The sequence below is a fragment of the Heteronotia binoei genome, chromosome 1 (genome assembly GCF_032191835.1).
Source record: "Heteronotia binoei isolate CCM8104 ecotype False Entrance Well chromosome 1, APGP_CSIRO_Hbin_v1, whole genome shotgun sequence".
NCBI classification, from domain to species: Eukaryota; Metazoa; Chordata; class Lepidosauria; order Squamata; family Gekkonidae; genus Heteronotia; species Heteronotia binoei.
Genome location: NC_083223.1, coordinates 219,015,564 through 219,037,403, shown reverse-complemented (window position 1 = coordinate 219,037,403; position 21,840 = coordinate 219,015,564). Strand labels below are relative to the sequence as shown.

Sequence of the window (21,840 nt, the reverse complement as noted above, 5' to 3'; positions counted from 1 at the left end):
CCTTGGGTCACAACAAATAAGGATGGTGGCATTTGCCAGAAATAATCACTAAGGTCTTTCAGAGCAGGAAAGAAGTAGGGCACTTTTTGCTGCATGGAAATAAGCTGCATTGGAAATAGTCATATACAACAACAAATGGCTTTGAACAAAAAAATAATAATTTAGTGTAATTATAAAGTGGCTGGTCCTTGTTGTAAATATGAAATCAGCAAAACTGGTCTTCTTTCAGACAAGCTAGGAATTTCTGCATACTCAGAGGGGCTCCCCTGGAATGTAGGCAAAGAAACTTCTGGTTAACTAGAAAGTCTATTTGATTTTTGCATTCCTTGGGAATGTATAAGTTTGTAGCTAATCTTAGGATGGTCTGATGAGGACTAAGCAGTCCAATGAGGCATGGAGTGCTCAAAGACAGGAAGGCTGGGTCGAGTTCCCAAGAGCCTACCGAATCCTGGAGGGGCAGATTTTGGGGAGAGGTGAGGAAAGTTTACAAATTGTCCATCCTCCCCATAGACATCAATTTTTTTCAATACCTTTTCAAAATAAAACCTATGCTTTTGGGGTTAAATTTTGCCTCCTTAGCCTAATAGGCAAATGAGTTCCTGCTGGGCTTTTTCTACAAAAAAGCCCTGTGTGAAATAATGGTGACATCAGAATGCGTGGCCTACTATGCTGGCCTTTGCAGTTTTATAGTTATAGTTATATATATTTGTTTATAAAGTGTAGGAATCTGGGATTTTGGTTAAAATTTCTGATTTTGTTTGATGAAACTTTCTGCTCAATGTTAATGCAAGCTATTTATTTTAAAATATTCCATAAAGAAAAGATTCTTCCTGTATTCTAATGGAGACAGACCACCATGACTTTCCACATGAACGTGGTTTTGATGGTTTAGTATGTAAATGTAAACCCATGTCTCTCCTAGAAAAAAAAATCTGACACTTTCCTTAACTGTCCAATGGTAAGATGCGAAGTGCAGCTATGTGAAATTATTTCTGATTTCAATCTGTGTAGCTAAATTGAAAATTTGTGTATTAAACAGAAATACCTTAGTCATCACATGGGAAGGTCAAATCATCCATATGAACATATGAGTCCTACTGGATCAGACCACAGGTCCATCTAGTCCAGCATCCTGCCTCACACAGTGGCCAACCAGTTCTCTGGAGATCCAACAACAGGAGATTGAGGCTACGTTGCCTCCTGACACTGATATTTACTTTACCACCAATGAATGTGGAGGTTCCCTTTAGTCACCATGGCTAGTAGCTACTTACAGACCTATCTTCCATGAACTTGTGTAAATGTTTTCCTTTTTTTTTTTGGCACTCATGTATTTTATTATTTTTACTTATGCCTCTACACTTTCCTTTCTAACTATAGCTAGTCTCCAAACTTTAACACTTTATTTGTGGTTTCCTAACTGCCAGTATCTTTGTCTTCTTCCTTCTATACATGTGCCATATTTTCACATTTATTCCTTTTATAACATTCGCTTTCCTCCATTTCCATTTATTAGTGTGATTTTGATCCTTTTTATGGATCACTGACTATCTTGCAATACTCTGCAATATTTATCCCTTCAGAAATTGATCGTAGAAGTCTACAATGGTTGTGAAGAGTTAGTTACAGTTTTTCTTTCTTTCTTTCTTTCTCCCCACTGTCTGATTTACATTCCACTCAACCTTTCTATTCATTACATCCTGACATTTAAGGAAGCCAGACAAAATAAGAAAAAAACAAGATGAAAAATGTATCAGCAGAGTGATGCAGAAGAAGTACAATTTTGCCACCCTTTTTCTAAGGGTCACCTTCCCTTTACTGTGAATTCACCTGTACACTCCCTAGATCTGTTTTGGCATCTATCCCATTCAATTTTTTAATATGAAGAGACAAAGTGGATGTTCACAAGGAATCAAGAAGAAGGGGAGGGCTGGCACCATTATGATTATGACAGCAATACAATGAGGTCTCCCACAAGCAAGATGGAAGAAGTTTCTGCCTACTTGGGAAACTCACCAGGTATGCAAAAAATGAGTTTGTATATTAACTCAAAGGGAAAAAACTCTGCTGTGTTCTGAATATGGTCCAGCAGGCTTGGAATGTTATGACTTAAATGTGAAAATAAGAGAGGGAAACCTCAGATTTGGGCAAAATAGCACCCACCACTGGCTTGAACCAAAACCAGACATGTCTCTCATTACAGCATTGGGAATAGACTAGGACAGGGGTGGCCAATGGTAGCTCTCCAGATGTTTTTTGCCTACAACTCCCATTAGCCCCAGCCAGCATGGCCAATGGCTGGGGCTGATGGGAGTTGTAGGCAAAAAACATCTGGAGAGCTACTGTTGGCCACCCCTGGACTAGGAGATGATTTTCAAGTAAAAAAAGAAGGAAACTTCTTTCTTCCACTTAACCTCCCTCTCTCCAGATTTATGTGAAGACAGACCATGCATGTTTCCATCCAGCACTGAATCCTGTTCCTGCATGGTCTTTATTCAAAAGTAAGCATTACTGAGTTCAGGGGGATTTATACTTAATGGAAGGGACACTCCCACCTCTTTCACAATTCCTTACAGCTCAATCACTTGTTCCTATGATTACAGTATAACTGTGGTAGTATAGGTACACTGTCAGTCTCCTTTAGAATGCACCAGAGGGAGCTATCCAGTGAGCTTTGTCCATACCTCAATTCTGTCAATCCAACCAAAGATGTTATCTTATTGAAAGAAACTGTTGTCCACACATGACACCAGTATTTTCAGCATTTGCCTAACCAACACAACACTAATTGACATGGTCATGTTTCTGACAAGTACCTCAGGACTGCTTAACTGTTCTGAATCAGCCATCATGACGAGGGTTAACTTGGTGTCTGACAAGTCTTACAAGTGACAGCAATCAGGACTAGAACTGAACGTTTAATCCAGTGTATCAGCCAGTGAAGAATGCTGTATCTCCAGCATAGATAAAGAATCTCTTCCTTACAAAAGCAAAAGTACTACTCCACCAGGTAAATAGACTTCTGCAAGTTGCTTCAATGGCAATGACTGTTCCCATTCTTTGAATTGTAATGAATCTGAATTGCAAAAAAAAATTCTGAGAACTGAAAACAGGGTACAAATCTAATATGTGGCCATCATTACATAATTCTTAACTAATGGTAATCTAGCATTTAGAAATGTCATGCCCATTTATTCAGTCACTCTGTCCCCTGTGTTTCCATTTAAAATAATACATTCTTCTTGCTTTTTTGTTTTACATTTGTTTTACAATAATTCCTATAATGGAGTCACCAGAAAATGTGTTGCAATTTCCAGCTGGGGATGAACATATTTTTTGAGTTAGGCTTGATGGTAGTTTTAAAAAATGTAATAGCCCATAAATGAACAATACTCATTTACTTTCTCACCTATATTTTATGTCAGATGGCATCTTCAGAGCTAGAGATGGTTATGAACCAGGAAAATGTAGTTTGTGACATGCCCCATTCATGTGGTTTGTGAGGCAGTAGAATATCTCCCAGCATGCTAGAGACACCAAACTCACAGTGGGATTGTTGGTTGACACTCCTCTACCTGCCCTCCAAATTTGGTGAGGACTAGATTTATGGAGTCCAAATTATGCCCCACCATGTGCTCCCAAGAAAGTGCTTTCTGGAGAAGTGACCACCTGTCATTTCCCCAGAAAACACTTTCCTGAGGGCAACTTCTTGGGTATGTGTGTGTTATAGACCCCATAAATCCAATTGTTACCAAACTTGGAGGGTATATAGAGGAGCATCCAGGGGCGGTGCACTGAGAGTTTTGGGTATCTAAGCTTGCACAGGATCTGTTCTATACACTTCTGAGCCTGTGCCTGTCAAAATCACTGAGCTTCAGGAGCATATAGGACATATCCTGTGCAAGCTAGATGCATCAAAGTTGCAGGGGACCTCCCTGGTTGCTCCTCTACATGGCCTCTAAGTTGTTGTATTTCACTTTTGTAAGCAGTTTGATTGAACTGAGACAGTCTTGTCTGGGAATGTCTCAACTCACAGACTGGGATAAACCTCAATGAACAGCTTGAAAGTTGTGGAAAGTTCATACTGGGTGACCTATCATGAACTTGACTTCATGAAGCATGAGGTGCCCAAAATTCATCACAAACCTTAGTTCATGAGCCAGTTTGTGCCTATCCCTATTCAAAGGTAAATCTGGCCAACAATTCTCTCAGAAGGAACAGATGCTAGCTAAATGAAAGGATGCTGCTCACCACAAGATTACCTTAATCTAGTTTCCTCCAAACTTCTGATAGGTAAGGCATATTTCTGATTTAAAAATAGACACCTTCCTGATGTAAGAACAATCTGTGGGATTTTTTTTGACAGAGGTGTGCTTTGTGATCTGATGACCAGAAAGGTAGTTTCATCAGACAGCAGGCTATTTTGCAGTTTCTGCAGGTTGGTTGTGGATCCATTTAGTCGCTCCCAAAACTAAGGCACTGGTGAATTTTCTATCCCCAGATGAAGCTGATTGGAACAAGGCATGCCACAAGGAGAAACTCACTCAGAGATGTAACAGCAGCTTCTTTTGTAAGTGGGTGCTTAGGGGATCACAGGAGCTGCTAATTATGTGTGTGTGTGTAAAGTACTGTCACGTTCTAGCTTATGATGATGCCAGCAAGGGGTTTACAAGGCAAGTGAAGAGCAGAGGTGGTTTGCCATTGCCTTCCTCTACAGGGTCTTCCTTGGTGGCCTCCCTTCCAAGAACAGACCTCTGTTTAGCTTCCAAGATCCAATGGGGTTGGGCTATACCATGCTGTCTTCCCTCCACTCTGCTAATTAGACACCTAAGATACTTCATGAGGCCCACTAAAAATTTTCTCATAGTCATTTTGGGAACCACATTAATGGATACTTTTAAATATATGAACAAACATTATATATACATGAACAAATTACAGCATTATTTTTGATACGTTTACTGGGTCATGAGAAGAACTTCACGATGCTGGAATCCTTGTGGATACAAAGGAAGGTTGGGAATAAATGAAATTGTGTTTTGTACAATGGTACATGGGTTGACCTCACTGCCCAAAGTTGATCTGAGCCAAATACATTCCATGCAACTGCATGCAGTACAGCCCCTTGCATCCCCCTCTTCCTAAACGCCAGTTGCCATGCACCTGGATGAGTGAATGGAAATATATTATGAAACTGGAGGGACACCTCAAGTTTGTTATAGGCCTAAAAATGGACCTACCTGAACATTTTCCCCATAGTGTAGGCCTTACCTTAAAGAGGGACATTCACACTGAAGCAAACTTGAAAAGAGAGAACATTCACACAAAAAGAAATTTACTTGGCCAATAATTTTTGGTGTTTCTCTTAAGTATTAATGAAGGATACTGCATTTTAAGAAGGGATTCCTTTGCCACAACAAAAACTGCAAAGTCATAATCCTAAACCCAGGAGAGGTCCAGCAAGAAATTTGCCTGTGCAAAATTATGACTTCAAAGCAGCAGAACAGAAAGCCCAAGTTAAAAATGCACAAATGTTTTGGGTCATCAGCAAATAAAGTTTTAAAATATGGCAAATTTTCCATAGGTTTATTTCTGTTTAAAATGTTGTCTCCAGAAAGAAAGTCCCTCTTTAAGGATTCCAGCCACATTGCTTTACAAAGTGGTACCTGCTGCAACACTGGGTATGTTTTTTTTTTGTTTTTTTTTAAATAACCAAACACTTGATTTTTCTGCAGCAATCCACTGACATATTGTCATTTATGCCACCTTGCTGCGCAACGAAGGCCTTCACCTGCCAAAGTGCAGCTGAATCTGATATACATATCCATCTGCACAAGTCACTAGTGGAAATATTATTACACACAGATTTTGTGAATTTTTATGCATGCAGAAAAACACTTGGACAGTGAAAAGCTTGTGAAAAATTTTGTTCTCATTGTAAAAAGAAAGAACTTATACATTAGTTGCCAGCACTTGTCAGGAATTTATACTGGCTACTTTTGAAATTTTGTTCTGGTGGTGGGGCTATTCAAATGTAAACCTTTGCTGCAGCACAAAATTGAATATCAAACACATTGCTGGCATCCTTAAGACAAGACTTACAAGGAGCGAAAAAACTACATGACAAATTTGAAGGAAATAAACATATAGGAGTTCAGAATGCAACAATGGTAGACAAGGCTATGATAACTATAATTTCATTCAGGCAAGAGGACAAAACAATTTTTTTCACTCTGTCACAAAGGTAAGAAAGGTAAGAACAGCCTAAAAAGTAGAAAAGGCTAATCCTTTTCCTCTTAAATCAGGACTCAGCAGGACTTCTGGCTCATCAAGCCAAATGTAGCCAAGAAACCACATATGACAGGATCTTCATAAAGCTTTTTTTTGTTGTCTGCCAAGGATTGTTCAAAAAAGAAATCTGTTAAGTATCTGGCAGGCCACAGTGCTGCTCGAGTACTGTGTTGGGCTTTGTGGTTCACAAACTGCTGGTTTAGAATTTTTTTGAATGGATTTTCATTCTGACCTTCCTTCAATAAGCAAAGGACAGTGTACATGCTTCGCTCGCTGTTTGCCACAGCCCTGTGAGTTAGGTGAGACTAAGAGGTATTAGCTGACCCAAGATCATTCACTGAGCTTCACAGATGGAATTTGATTCCAGGTCCTCTTAGTCCTAGTCTAACATGCTGACCACTACACCACACTAGCTCCCTGTATAGAAAGATAATTGCAAACTGATTCAGATGCTACTTTCCTGACCCTGTCCATACCACTCACAGACCCAACTATGTTTTACCATACTCATCTGTTTTCTTTATTCAGTCTCTAGTCTGGCTAAGGTCTTGGAGATTCTTCACAGGTAACTTGGCATGACAAGCCTGAAGTGGGTCTTGATCTCTTTAACCTGAGAGAGCTTCTAACTAGGGAAACTGCAGGAAGACCAGCTGTACCAGCAAAGAATCCTCTTTACACCAGAGTGAATGATGTGGAACTTCATGGGAGTAGGGGTTGTCAGCTGCCTAAGTCCTGTCTCTTCAATAGAAGCTTAATGGGATGTTATTGACCAGGTGATGCTCTTTACATCCATGCCTCGAACAGCTTCAACTGCCCATTCCCACATATTAGACTTTTATTAAAGAGACAAGACATTTTTCTCCAGGCCTGTTGATAGCCCTATATGGGAACAACAAACTTTTGAGATCAGGCTTGCTTGCTAGTTCAAGCAAGCAGGAGACTCTCTGTTCTTGATGGCTACAGAACTCCTTCAGCTTGCTGCCTCTCTCTGCTTTTGACTTCTCCTACTCTCCACATAGCAGCTAGTAGGTCCGACAAAACATAACCCAGCCTGGTACATCCATTAACACAAGCCCAAGACTTCATCCCACTGATACCATCACAACTGTACTGTCAAGAACAAAAGTCCCAAGAAGTTTAAATTGTGCTAAAATGACTTGTAAGTTGTTTTAAGACTCTTTTCTAAGACACCTAAATATTTAATAATAATCTTGACAATATCCCAGTAGCTTAAACCAGGAAAATCTGAAGGGATATAATCAGGGCTTTTTTTGAGCAGGAACGCATTTCCGGCTGGCTTGACATCAGAGGGTGTGGCCTAATATGCAAATACATCTCAGCTGTGCTTTTTCTACAAAAAAGCCCTGTGTGAAACAATGGTGATGTCAAACGGTGTGGCTTAATATGTAAATGAGTTCCTGCTGGGCTTTTTCTACCAAAAAAGTCCAGGATATAATACAAAGAAAGAGAAATTCTCTAGTGAAATATATTATTTAAAAAATAAGATTATTTCCATTTTTTAAGAAATGCACATCAAAACTAAACTTTTGAACAATGTTAAGAAAAGATTAAGTGAGCTTTAACTCATGACAGCTTATACCCAGAAAAATGTTGGTCTTTTAAGGTTGTATTGGACCTTAATGTTCAGCTGCTACAGACAAACGCTGCTACCCACCTGAAACTATCTTTCTGAAAAAAAGAATATTTTAGATGTCCTTGACATTGTTTGAGTGGTTAAGTGTAAAAAATTCACTAATAAAGCAAGTAAGGTCCATCTCTGTTTCAAAGCCAAATGTCTGTGAGAATTTGAAGAAAGAGGACTTCATTGAATTATTATGAGCAATGAAAAAACCACTTATCCATGAATAAAAAGGGAGCATGCCCTTTAAACATATAAGCGGTTCATTTTACCAGCCTCTATCAATAGCTAGCAAAGACAAAAGCAATTCAAACACTGAGGTGGAATCTTACCTTACTACTTGAGGCCCTGAAGTGCCTGGTTGATGAGAGGGTAGGAAACAAATGCCTGACCCACAGAAAGCAAGCTATATCCTATCAAAATTCATAGGACTTTAAGCTGTGTGACCTTTTGCCCCCAAAGCCCAAGTAACTCTTTGGGATTTGAGCCCAAGATTGCTGGGCCACATTACAGGACTGGTTGTGTCCCATGATTATCAGTGGCCAGGAAAGAAGGTTTACAAGATTATTCATGGGATAGAGAAGGAAGTACTTTTCTCCCTTTCTCACAATACAAGAACTCATGGGCACTCATGGAATTGCTGAGCAGTCAGGTTAGAATGGATAAAAGGAAGTACTTCTTCACCCAAAGGATGATTAACACATGGAATTCACTGCCACAGGAGGTGGCGGCGGATATAAACATAGCCAGCTTCAAGAGGGGATTGGATGAGTATATGGAGCAGAGGTCCATCAGTGGCTATCAGCCACAGCATATTGCTGGAACTCTCTGTCTGGGGCAGTAATGCTCTGTGTTCTTGGTGCTTGGGGGGGGGAGTGGAACAGTGGGAGGGCTTCTAGTGTCCTGGCCCCACTGAAGGACCTCTTGATGGCACCTGGGTTGTTGTTTTTTGGCCACTGTGTGACACAGAGTGTTGGACTAGATGGGTCATTGTCCTGATCCAACCTGCCTTCTTTTATGTTCTTATGTTCTAAAAAAGAAAAGTTTAATTGGAAGTAGAAAATGCAATTACATCTGTGCTTGGATTAGGAGCATCAACCTGGATGGGAAAGATGGCTGGTGAAAAAGGTCTACAGCAATTGTTGTGTCTTGTATCACTTATAAAGGCAACCTGTTCAAGAGTTTCAATTAAACAGCCTTGTCTTCACTTCCAGGCAGATACTGCACATAACTGTTGCTTTTACTGCACTTTGCGTGTTCAATGGAACAATGCTCAGCCAAACTGAACAGAATGGTGGTTGAAGAATTCATGTTCTGCCTTTTTTAACCTCACCCTTCCTCCAGGGAGCTCAGAGTAGCATACAGAGTACTTCCTTTCTTTATATTAATCTCACAATAATCTCATGAAATAGTTACAACTGTGAGTGGATGGCCCACAGAACATAAGCCGAACAACCTGAACAATCTAACCACTATACTAAACTGGTATGTTCAGGGTTACTGGCTCTTTCCATCTTGCTCCATCTCACTGTAAGGCCCTAAAGTATGTTACTTCCTTTCCTTTCTCAGAAAGTCCTTTATGGGTTCTCCTAGTAGTGAAAGAGAATACTATGTGGTAGGTAGTGATCAAATATACTACTCCATATGGATATGGAGAGCAAGAATCCAGCATGGATCCTAAAGAAACAGTTATTATGGCTGTGAGAAGCAAAAGTGTATCCCAGTTTATTGCTTTACTTTTTTGGGCTGGAATTAAGGTGTTGATCAAGGCTGGTAGAGGCAGTCAACAGTGTACAGCAGTTTCTGTCACCAGAGAGATCTCCCGAGGCTATGTGGAAGCACACAGACTCTTCTATGTCCAAACATTCAAGCTGCAAGATGTTGAAGCAACAGACAAATGTACAGAAGTGCTGCACTTCCAAGTTCACACACTACTTCCTTCTTACCCGGCAAGGCTGGAATCAGTGCCAACCTTGACTAATGTACAGAAGTGCGGCATTTCTTGTTCTTCATAAGAACAAGAAATCATGCTAGAGGGGAAAGAATGTATGGATAAGTGCCAGGAAATGACATGCCTCATCATCAACTGATATAGGAAAAACAGAAAACAATCATAAAGCAAAGCAAGTGAGTTCACTTGGCACAAACTGGTAAAAAAAATCAAGTGTGAAGAATAAAGTACGCAAATAACAGATGAATAGCAATGTGGTGAAAATGCAGCAACATGACTGAGGCTGAACACAAACATAATGCTTTAAGTACAGTGGAACTGGCTGAAATACACAGCCAGTGCTATAACAACATGTTCCAGAATGTGGGTTCAAACTCCTTCTACCCCATTCAAAACAGCCTTTCTTCAGACTTAACTTCTCTTGCAATTCAATTATTTTGCAGATGTTGGCTGTCAACAGAAAGTGAGAATGGCCTCTAATGTGCTTTGGTGGACATAGGGAAATATTAAAAGTTCTATCTGCAGTGATTAATCTCATTCTTACATGCAAATCATTACTTCATGACAGTCAAAATTTGATGATCATGGATGAGTCAGCCCTTAGGTAAGGAATAATGAAAGCAAAAATATATTATAAAACTTGGAATATTTTCAGGTTACATCTACCAGAGCAACTTTATATTCTTTTTAAGAACAGAAGGAAATGCACTTCATCATCAGAGATAATATGCTCAGAAACAGGACAGATTATGGATCCCAGTCCACAAAAAGCCTTTGAGGGACTTGTGTTTTCATAGCCTTATGAGCTGGAATCACTGCTGCTCTATTTTAGAATCTTCATCAGTTAACAAAAAAACACCCCAAAACCAAAATAAAACACGAGCAGTACAGCAAAGAAGAAACAACTGAAAGAACAACAAAGTATTTGGAAACTCATTTTTTTAAAAAAGAACAAACTGTAATCAGTTCTATGGGGAAGAGAATATTGAGGCATGACATCTAAATACTGGGTTCCACAACAGTGATAAACTGCCACTAGATAAATTAAAGTTGAAATAAGGACAATTTGAATTGAGAGAAAAAGAATGAAATCTGAAAAGTTTTTGCTTGAATTTGGATGGTTTGCCAATATATAAACCAGATTAACACACATTCAAGTATTCTACATGTATGCCCCTCAAGTGGACCACTATGAATTCTTTTTGACTTTTTCTTAATTTTTATGAGCAATGTATATACTACAACTCAGGAACATGGCCCTAAAGGATACAATCCAGTGATTCCATTATTCAAAGACTATTGCATTATATTTGGAAAGAATGCATATTCCAGCAGGAGGAATAGTTTTCAGCCAGAGATAGCCTTAGATATTGGGGGTATATTCTCACATTTAGATGAATGTTTGATGGGTGAGACACAGTATATAACTACCTTAGCTGTTCATTCTCTCATGGCATGATAAGAGGAGGTCTGGGATGCCTGATCCCTTTAAAACTGGACAGTTTTAGACGGTAAGGCTATCAAATGATAACTATAATGACCATGTGAGAACTCACTTGGAGCAAAGAGGATTCAATGAGTTCTTGAGTTTGTAATACGAACAGACTGAATATTTATCATGGTTCTGAGACTCACCTCGGAAGTACCCATTAGCCTTACTATTTTTGGCACACTACCTATTTTTCACTATTTTGGTCTTTCAATTCTGTGATAGTATTACAGTTTCAATATAATCAGCATTGGCATATTTTAAGTAATCTCTCTCTGTCACACACACACACACACACACACACACACTCACACTCAGATTGCTACTTACAATCCGAGGTTTAAAGGGCGGTTTGATTTTCCTTTGTTCTAGAAGAACCCAATCAATTTCCTTGAAGAACGGGTGCTGTTTAATGGCATCCTCACCATTCTGTGATGCCACACAACCAAGTCGCTTATTTGGATTCTTTGTCATGAACTACAGAGGAAACACAAATTTATTGGATATTAATTACCAAATGTTGATTTACTGGTGGCAAATTGTACCAAAGAGGTAGTTAAAAAGCTGTAGACAAAGGTTCTGTAGGAGGAGGGAAGGCCCTCCAAAGTATTCTGCTAAAGGACATGCTTCACTGAAGGGTGGTGTTTTTGGTGCTCCTTGCTGCATTGTCATTGCAGTCTGCAAGCAAATCAGAACCTGTGTTTATCTACTTAATCATTTATTTAGATTTATATCCCACCCTTCCCATGAATGGGCTCAGGGCGGGTTACAGCATTATTTTAAAATAATAACAATAGCTACAATAATTATCAGTTAATAAAACAGTTAAAATATTTTAAATTTATAACATATCAACCATGCATTGATATTGTGCTGGCTGTGGTATTTAAGGCTAATTTGGGAATGGTTGGACCATAACTAAGTGTAATCTTGATGGTATCCCTTGATGGTAGATGCCTTGATGGTAGACATCCACCACCTCAACCATAGGCCTGACAGAAAGCTCCATTTTACAACTGAACTCCATTTTACAAAATAACTAAGAATACATATTCCAGATTCCACAGACTTCCTCAGACCAAGTAAGATAATTTCTCATGTTACACAGCAACTGAGCACAGATGTTTCGGGTTGTCTGGTGAGTATAGCAGTAGGATGCATTCTACAGTAAGATACATTATATAGCAGTAGGATACATTGCATTCACAGCTGACACACACACACAGACCTGAAGACAAGCTGCCCTTCCATTCTTTCTGCCAAATACTATAGTGAAGAGTATACCTGACTCAGGGTGATGCCATCTGCCTGTGAGGATTGCTAAGGGAAAAGGCCACTGCACAAATTCCTTTAATACAGTTAACACATATAACCATATAAAGCTGTCTCACATTGAACCAGATCATTAAGCCTACTGCTGTCTATTCTTGATAGTAGATTTACAATGTCTCTTCAGGGCCAGAAGTGGAAAACTTTTCTAGTTCAGCTATCTAAGATACTTTAGCTGCTGATATTGGGGATTTGAATCTCTCTTTTGCAGGCAGTGCACATGCTCAGATACCATCAATCCTAAAGATTACAAAAGATTTGAAATACTAGGGAAGTCATGAGAAGTAAGCAGTGTGGTCCCACAAGGATCAGTATCGGGGCTGGTACTATTTAATTTATTCATAAATGATCTGGAACTAGGGGTGAGAAGTGTAGTGGCTAAGTTTGCAGATGACATAAAATTACTCAGGATGGTAAAAACCAAGGCTTTCTGTGAAGAGCTCCAGGAGGACCTCCACAAACTAGGTGAGTGAGTGATGATATGGCAAATGAAGTTCAATGTTGATAAGTGTAAGGTTATCCACACTGGGACGAAAATCCCAACTTTAAGTATAGGGTAATGGGGTCTGAACTTGCTAAGAATGACAGGGGAAAAGATCTTGGGGTCATAGTAGATAGGTCAGTGAAAGTGTCAACTCAGTGTGCTGCAAAGGTGAAAAAAGCAAACTCTATGTTAGGCATGGGACTGAGAATAAAATGGCCAATATTGTAATTCCCTTGTATAGATCTATTTTGTGGGCTCATCTGGAATACTGTGAAAGTTCTTGGAAAGGACACTGCAGAGCTGGAAAAAGTATAGAGGAGGGCAACCAAGATGATTAGAGGATTGGAGCACCTTCCTTATGAGGAAAGGCTGGAGAGTCTGGAACTGTTTTCGCACACAGGTTACCTCGCAGTCACAATCCTGTTCCCTCCACAGTGTCTGTCGGATTTCCCACCATCTGCGCCAGAGTTACAGGAAGTGCCGTGGCTTTTGCGTAGCAAATGTAAACTGGGTTTTAGCGGTTTACGTTTGCTACGCAAAAGCTGCAGCACTTCCTGTAACTTCGGTGCAGATGGTGGGAAATCCGACCAGACACTGCGAAGGGAACAGGATTGTGACTGCGAGGTGAGCTGTGTGCGAAAACGGTATGGGTTTTCAGTTTAGAAAAACGAAGACTAAGGGGCACATGATAGAGATTTATAAAATTACACATGGGATGGAAAGAGCTGACACAGAAACGTTTTTCCCTGTCCCAAAATATTAGAACTCAAGTGCATCCAATGAAACCAATGGGCAAGAGGTTTAGGACAGACAAAAGGAAATACTCCGTGCTTTTTTTGAGCATAAATGCACAGGAACGCAGTTCTGGCTGGCTTGACATCAGGGTGTGTGGCTTAATATGCAAATAAGCTCCTGCTGGGCTTTTACTACAAAAAAGCCCTGGAAATACTACTTTACACACAGACTGGTAAAAATGTGGGATCTGCTGCCAGAATATGTAGTTATGGCCATAAAAATAAACAGCTTTTAAAGGGGATTTGAGATTCATGGAGGATAAGTCTATCAATGGCTGCTACCCATGGTGACTGAGGGGAACCTCCACACCCAAAGGCACTAAGCTTCTGAATCCCAGAGCCAAGAAAGCAACATCAGGGGAAGGGTCCTGTTGTTGGCTGTTCAGAGGAACTGGACAGCCACTGCGTGAGACAGGTTGTTGGACTAGATGGGCCATTGGTCTGATCTAGCAGGGCTGTTCTTATGTTCTTAACGTCAGTCATTTTAACTTACTTCCTGATCTAAGAGGCTGTAACACTGGCAATAAAAATTTAAAAGTAATAGGAAGACTGAAAGGATTTTAGCTTTGTGCTTAGAAAGAAAAATATTTAAAAGACAATTTGCAAATTTCCCAAATACTGCACAGAAAATAAAGTTGAACTGAAAACAAACATTCTGCAAAAACTACTTAAAACTGCATTTTTAAGATCTTGGTAGAGTTCTGATTTACAGTGCCTGAAGAACAAAATCCATGTATAAGAATACAATGTGAGGAAACCAAACATTCCAAAGCTAATCCCTTGTTAATATTTGGCAGTCAAGTACACAGACGCCCCTACATTTCCTCTGGTCTTCCTGCCCTCCTGTTAACTGCATGCCGCTAGAAGTACAAGATGAAGGGCACAAGTTTCAAACACTGAGCTAAGCCTGAAACCACAGCAAAAAGTGACTTGTTTTGGGGGGGAAGGGCTAAAAGCAATCCAGCAGTATTCTTCCCATATGATGTAACTCTATTGGCCTCAGCTGATTCATGATTAAGATCTAAAACAATATGAGGATGTTTCCTCTCAATGAAATCAATTGAGTTAGGGCTGCTTCAAATGTTAGCAGCAGTAAATTCCTAAGCCTTGATAAAATTTAAACTAGGGCTGCAGTCCAGCTGAACATGTGTCAAGGACACAGAGCTCTTACAAAGTCAACAACTGTTGACTGTAACTTTGTAAGAGGGCTGGAAATCTTTGAGAGAATCCTTAAAAACTCCAAAACACTTGAGTTCTGAAGAAGTTTCTTGTAAGGAGCCAAGAAACTAATACTAGTTTGGATTAATGTAAATTTACAAGATACAAACATGGTTGTGGGGGTGGTAGGGATTTCATTTCCCCTGTATTTTCCCTCAGTATCTCCATGTTTATTTCCCCCTCTTCCTGGCAACTCTCTTAGTCTCTTCCCTTTCTCTGTATCCTTCTCTCCCTCTCATTCACCCACCCACACACCTTTAGCTGTCTCTCATAAGAGAAGCCATGTTGGATCAGGCCAATGGCCCATCCAGTCCAACACTCTGTGTCACACAATGGCCAAAAACAAACAAGGAAAAAAACCACAGGTGCCATCCCCTCCCCCCATCTTGGCTTTCCTGCTTTCCCTTCTCCTGCAGGAGTTCCCCTTTTTTCTCTTCCACCAACCTTCCATTTTCTGCTTTCTCCCCCTTCAGTTTATCTCCCTTGCTTTCTCCGTTTTCTCTCTTTCCATCTTTAGTTTGGTGTAGTGGTTAAGTGTGCAGACTCTTATCTGGGAGAACTGGGTTTGATTCCCCACTCCTCCACTTGCACCTGCTGGCATGGCCTTGGGTCAGCCATAGCTCTGGCAGAGGTTGTCCTTGAAAGGGCAGCTGCTGTGAGAGCCCTCTCCAGCCCCACCCACCTCACAGGGTGTCTGTTGTGGGGGAGGAAGGTAAAGGAGATTGTGAGCCGCTCTGAGACTCTTCGGAGTGGAGGGCGGGATATAAATCCAATATCTTCTTCTTCTTCTTCTTCTTCTTCTTCCCTTTTGCCCTTTTTCAAAAACCCCTTTTCAGTCGCCCACCCACCCTAATGAAGCCATGGAGTCAGTTGCCTAGCAAGCTCCAAAATTTGTCCTAAAAATTTGTCCTAGCTCCATGACTGCTGGCTGTTTTAATGATGTATAGTTATAACAAATGTTTGATTTTAATTATATATTGTGAAATGTTAATTTAAAGTGTAATTTTATACTTTTATGTTAGTTTTATATATGTTGTAAGCCGCCCTGAGCCACTCGGTGGGAAGGGCGGGATATAAATCCCAGATAAATAAATAAAAAATAAATAAATAAAAACTTGGGGTAAGTTACAGACATAGCTTCTAAGATTTTTGGGAGCTCTAACAATACCATTTTTTAAAATATCAGATTTTTCTGCAAACCTGGAACTTCCTTAAGTTTATGGGAAAATCTCCCATCCATTCCTGGCCCTGTAACATGGATTTTTTGATCCTCACTCGAGGGTCAGGTTCAGAATTAGCTATATAGATTGCCTGAAACAGTGTATATGTAATTTTAAATTTAATACAAAATTTTATTCAAACATACACATTTAAATTTATAATAATTTTTTTACAAGTATGTTTGTGATAGATTTACAGTGCATTCCTATGCGGGGTTGCTCCAGTCTAAATCCACTGAAGTTAATAAGCTTAGAATGGAGTAATTTTGCATAGGATCGCACTGTTAGAAACCTCCAGATACTAGTGTATGAAGTACATTCTATGAAGAATCATTTCCTCTTTTCACAAGCAGGATAAAATACTGTCAGCCAAATTACTGACCATATTTTAATGACACTGACTATGACCTTTTAATGTTCTTATTAAATAATGAAATAATGAAGAACATGATAGAAGGGCATTTTAGGCTGCCGCAAGAGTTCTTTATTATAATAATTTAGTCATAGTATATTGTATTTTGTTGGATAGCTTCTATAGTACTGTGATCCTCTAATTTACTCTGCGAAAGGAGAGAGGCAGGAAATTTTTTCCTGTGGGTGGAAATCCTTGTGCTCATGGCAACATTAGTGTGAATCCAACCCATTGTGACTTTCTTCCAAATAAGTCAATTTAGGATTGGACTGTGAGAATGCTCAGTCTGTTCTGGATAGGGGTCTAACATAAACACATAGACAGTGTTTCTTTAACTACATAATCTTTTCCCTACTAAAGAAGTCGCACAGTGTGCTGTATAAGACCAATACAACAGCTCAGATTGTTTGAGAGTTTTTTTTCCTTCCTGAAATATGATTCTCAAGAGCATACATTTATACAGTATACAACTGGAAGGAACACAAACTTCTTGTCCCTTTCCCACAAGAAGTGTAATTCATCCCAGACCCCATTATACTGACAGTGGCACTTTGAACTGTAGTTGAACTCCCAGTGGTGGCTGTTCTTAAACTACTGAAGGAAAATTCAGTTTTAAGTAGGAAAAAAGAGAGATAGCCCAACTTACAGCTTTCAAAATGCTAACAGCTTCTTTGCTAAGCCACACTGGATACAACACATCATCATGGAGAATGGATTCAAAAAGATCATCTTCATTATCAGCTTCAAAGGGAGGTTGGCCAGCCATCATTTCATACATAAGAACACCCAGAGCCCACCAATCCACAGAAGGACCATATTCTAACTCTTGGAGGATCTGTTAGGTAAATCAAGAGAGAGAGGGAGAGAGACAGAAAGAGCAAGATTGACAGACTGGTCAGAAATGTCCCATTTTCTGCTATTTGAAAAGGAACTGTGTAACATTTTAGAGCTTGCTGCACCTTAAAACTTGTAAATTGCTACAGTTCTTCAGAAATCCACTGTAACATGATACTTAGCATACCATATCCTTTATGTCTATGAAAACTGTACTCTACCAAGCCAACGAGATGAAGATTGATCTTCTTTATTTAAATATTTATGCTCTGCCTTCCCCTTTTGGCTCAAGTTAGATCACAATTACACAAATACACAAAAATACACTTCTTCCCAGAAAAATGCTTGCAGCTTAAATCCCATTAAAACCCCAGGCAAATAAAATGATCCTGTAGTGCTTCCTATAAACTTCTAAAGGTGATGCCTCCCTCAGTTCCTTGGTGAACCTGCTTCTCAAGGTGAGAGCTTCCAGAGAAAAGGAATGGGCTCTAGCAGATGTTCATTAGGGCTCCTTAAGTGAGTGAACAGCTAGAAGATGTGTAGTTGGTCCACAGGGACGTATAGAGGAAACGATAGCAGGGAAAGGCAGCTTCATTCTGCTGCCATATGTATGTTAACATGCATAAGCATAATAGATACGTGTTAAAGAAAAGAGCTAAATGCTGGAAACACAGTTCAGAATTATTTTGTTATGGTATAGCTACTGGAATGTTTCATTTAGTTCACAGTTTCTTTGAAACACATTTAAGAATTGGGCTGCACATGTGGTGTCATTGACCAATTTCTTTTCTGACTCAGGAATGCCTATACTCTATAGAAATATTCCTGCTCTTGCAAGTAAGGCTGCTGCCTCCTCCCATGTATTTGCACACTCCTAAAGATTCCCCGAGTAACTGCCAGAGGCCTGGATAAAATAATCTAGTTTGCTATCAAAGCAGAGGCCCCTGATCTAGCAGGAATTTCCCTGGAATGCATCAAAGAGCATGTTGATTAAAAACCTTTTGTCCTCAGCCTTCATAACTACCCTCATATCCACTTTGCTAGATAATGACCAGAAGCTATAGAACCCTCTTCACTCTAGAGCCAGTTTGGTGTAGTGGTTAAGAATGCGGACTCTAGTCTGGAGAAGAAGAGATTGGATTTATACCTTGCCCTTCACTTGGAGTTTCAGAATGGCTTGCAGTCTCCTTTCCCTCCCTTTAATCACAAAATACACCCTGGGTGTGGTCACATGTCACATTAAAAGCTTGCGTGCAGCGCTCAAATTTGAACCACTGAATATTGATTCGATGTGGGCTGATCAGACAAGCATTCAAGAATGAGACTCGTCCCGATCTCGTCCTGTTGTTGAACGATCAGACATCGAATGCTATCATGCTCTTTCCTTGGAGCATGCGCACAACCAGTCAAGCAGATCCAAAGTCGTCTCGCTCTCATTCAGTTGCTGAGCAATCAGATGGTGATTCCTGCCACAGGTTTTTCGTTGAACATGCATCCAACCATTGGGAGGGGGAAAATCAAACTTTGCTTCAGAGGTGTGTGGGGGAGTTTTGGGAATTAATGTTGCTGATTCAAACTAGGGGACTGCCAGAAACTACTTTCTTGGAACTGGGCAGTGACAGTGATATCTGGAAATCCTCCACATTGAAAAAACATTTTTTCCCCTGTCCTCCCATGGATCCTCTGTTGATTGGAGAAGCAGAAACCTCACCTCAGATTCCCAATGATCTGGTCATGTGCATGTCTGCTGTTTGTTTTTTTTTAAAGGTGGGAGACCGGATGGCAGGTGCCAAACATCCCAAGGGGCAGTATTGCGCATGAGCTGTCCAAACAGGAAAAACCTGAATGTGTGCTGCTTCTGGGGAAAAGGGCCAGACTTTCTCTGGGGTCAAATAACACCGATATCAAACCAGGGCAAGTTGGGGTGCTGACGAGTTGTGTTCAAGGGACAGATGTGGTTGTCTGGACGGGCTCATAAAATCTGAACAGGAACTGTGGGTAGCTGGAATTAAAGAAGCGTGTGACTGCAACCCCAGTGAGGTAGGTGGGGCTGAGAGAGCTCTTTCAAGAACTGTGACTGACCCAAGGTCACTCAGCTGGCTGCATGTGAAGAAGTGGAGAATCAAACCCAGACCTCCCAGATTAGAGTCCGCTGCTCTTAACCACTACACCAAACTGGCTCTCTGGGAGAATCAGGTTTGATTCCTTCTTCTGGAAGAATCAGGTTTGATTCCCCACTCCTCCACATGTAGCTGCTGAGTGACCTTGGGTCAGTCACAAGTTCCTAAAAGAACTGCTCTTTCAAGAGCAGTTCTCTCAGAGCTCTCTCAGTCCCACCTACCTCACAGGGTGTCTGTTGTGGGGAGAGGTAGGAAAGGAAATTGTAAGCTTTCCGAGTGAAGGTATAAATCCAATATCCTCTTCCTCCTTCTGTGTTCCTCAGTCATTCAACTGCTAATCTAGTGAAGGTCATCAAGCCACTGGTTTGCCAAAGCAGCCAAAGCTGGCCTGCCTCTCAGTTAACTGAATCATCACAAGTCATCCTGCTGTATGCTCATATTTGGACTTCCATTTCCACCTACATGTGACCCTCCAGCACCTCATTCTTCCAAATTATATAAAAGGAGCGTTTCAAGCCCCTCCAATTCTGCAGTAGGCTCTGCATCTTGACCTCCTTCTTCATGTTTGACTTATTTCCCAAACCTTCACCCTATAACTGAATTCCTTGCCTTGGATACATAACAACACAACTGGTTTCAGTTTCTATTTTTCCTTCACCCTGAGAATCCTTTGCTCTGGATCTTTTCTTCTTGCCCCAGCACAATAGACTCTTAAGGCAACATATGTTTTCCCTTTCACCCTTATTTCCCCTTATATTCCCCATTTTCACCCCCCCCCCAATTAGGCAACAACCAAGGGCAAGATTGCTAGGAATGTGTTACTGTATCACAATATTGTTTTATGTTCTTGCTTCCTTTGCATTTCATTTTTCTAATTCTGTATTTTGTTATGAGAATAAAGATTATTTTGTTTGAGATTCCTTCTGACTCATTTTGGAATACTGCATTAGAGCAGGACTCAGGTATACCCTAGACCATTCAGTTCCAAAATAATTGCCCTGGTGACAAGGCCTGACCATACACGTGCAAAGGATGCTTTGTACATTAGGGGCCCAACATGTATACTGATTTCAGTACCAACACATCATTCAGGAGTTGAACATAGAACTGCATTAACTCCTATAATCTCAATAACATTAAAATCTGTTACAGAGGTTATGGGAATTGCTACAATGTCATGTGGTGAAGACTTGTATAAATAATCCTGGGGGACTACTGTCACAAAGTCTACAAAATGTACAAGATTATTATGTGGAAGGAATCTGGCAGCAATGCCATGGGTATGAACTGATCTTTTCTACAAATGCACTGTCAAAGTACTTTCACATGCATTTAAATACAATGTGTGATACCTCTGGAGCAATGTAATCTGGTGTTCCACAAAAGGTAGTAGTAGTTACTCCATTCAAGATCCCTTCCTTACACATTCCAAAGTCAGCGAGTTTGCAATGACCTTCTGCATCCAGAAGAATATTGTCCAGTTTCAGGTCCCTAGAATAACAAAAGAAAAAGAAAGGGTAAACCTTACTGCCTGGCTAAGAGGTGAGGCCTTCCTTATTCCCCACTCCCATGTGCAATTATAACTGTGTTTAAAAAGTCACTGGGAAGAGCCAGGACCTCATCTATTCAGACCCTTGGTCCTACCTATTTCCTTGCAAAAATACTCTAAGGAAACTTTCTTATTGTTGCCGATCAACCCTCTTTTCATGTTGGTGCATATGGAAAGTGTTAAAATTCTACTAGCACCTTGTAGGATTAGAGTTTTATAAGACATGGAGGCAGAAAAAAGAGCTTCTCAGAACTTGCTCAAAAAAACAGCCAACTACTTTGTTAACTCAGAGAGCAAGTTAGTAACTGTCAGCCTTTGTAACTCAACAGAAAAGTATACAGAACCATCCATTCTCCCTTTTGTTGGCTTCCTTGTGTTGACGCCAACCATCTGCTTTCAAAGGAGGGCCTACCCAGTGTGAGTAGCTTAGGATACAAACATCTATTAATTCTCTCTTTTTCTCCATTTACAAGCTTAATTTGGGGACCAAAAGAAGGGTCATCATCACAC

General features: G+C 40.3%; 1 protein-coding gene across 1 annotated transcript in view; it reads right to left on the bottom strand.

Annotated features, from left to right (window-relative positions):
• Window positions 1-21,840, bottom strand: part of PRKCE (protein kinase C epsilon) — a 563,878-nt gene that overhangs the window by 8,479 nt on the left and 533,559 nt on the right. Inside the window, exons 12-14 of the mRNA XM_060247704.1 lie at window positions 21,134-21,272; window positions 17,474-17,662; window positions 11,701-11,847 (exon numbers count right to left, since the gene is read on the bottom strand). Coding sequence (XP_060103687.1) covers window positions 11,701-11,847; window positions 17,474-17,662; window positions 21,134-21,272 — 475 coding nt within the window. The remainder of the gene's footprint in view (window positions 1-11,700; window positions 11,848-17,473; window positions 17,663-21,133; window positions 21,273-21,840) is intronic.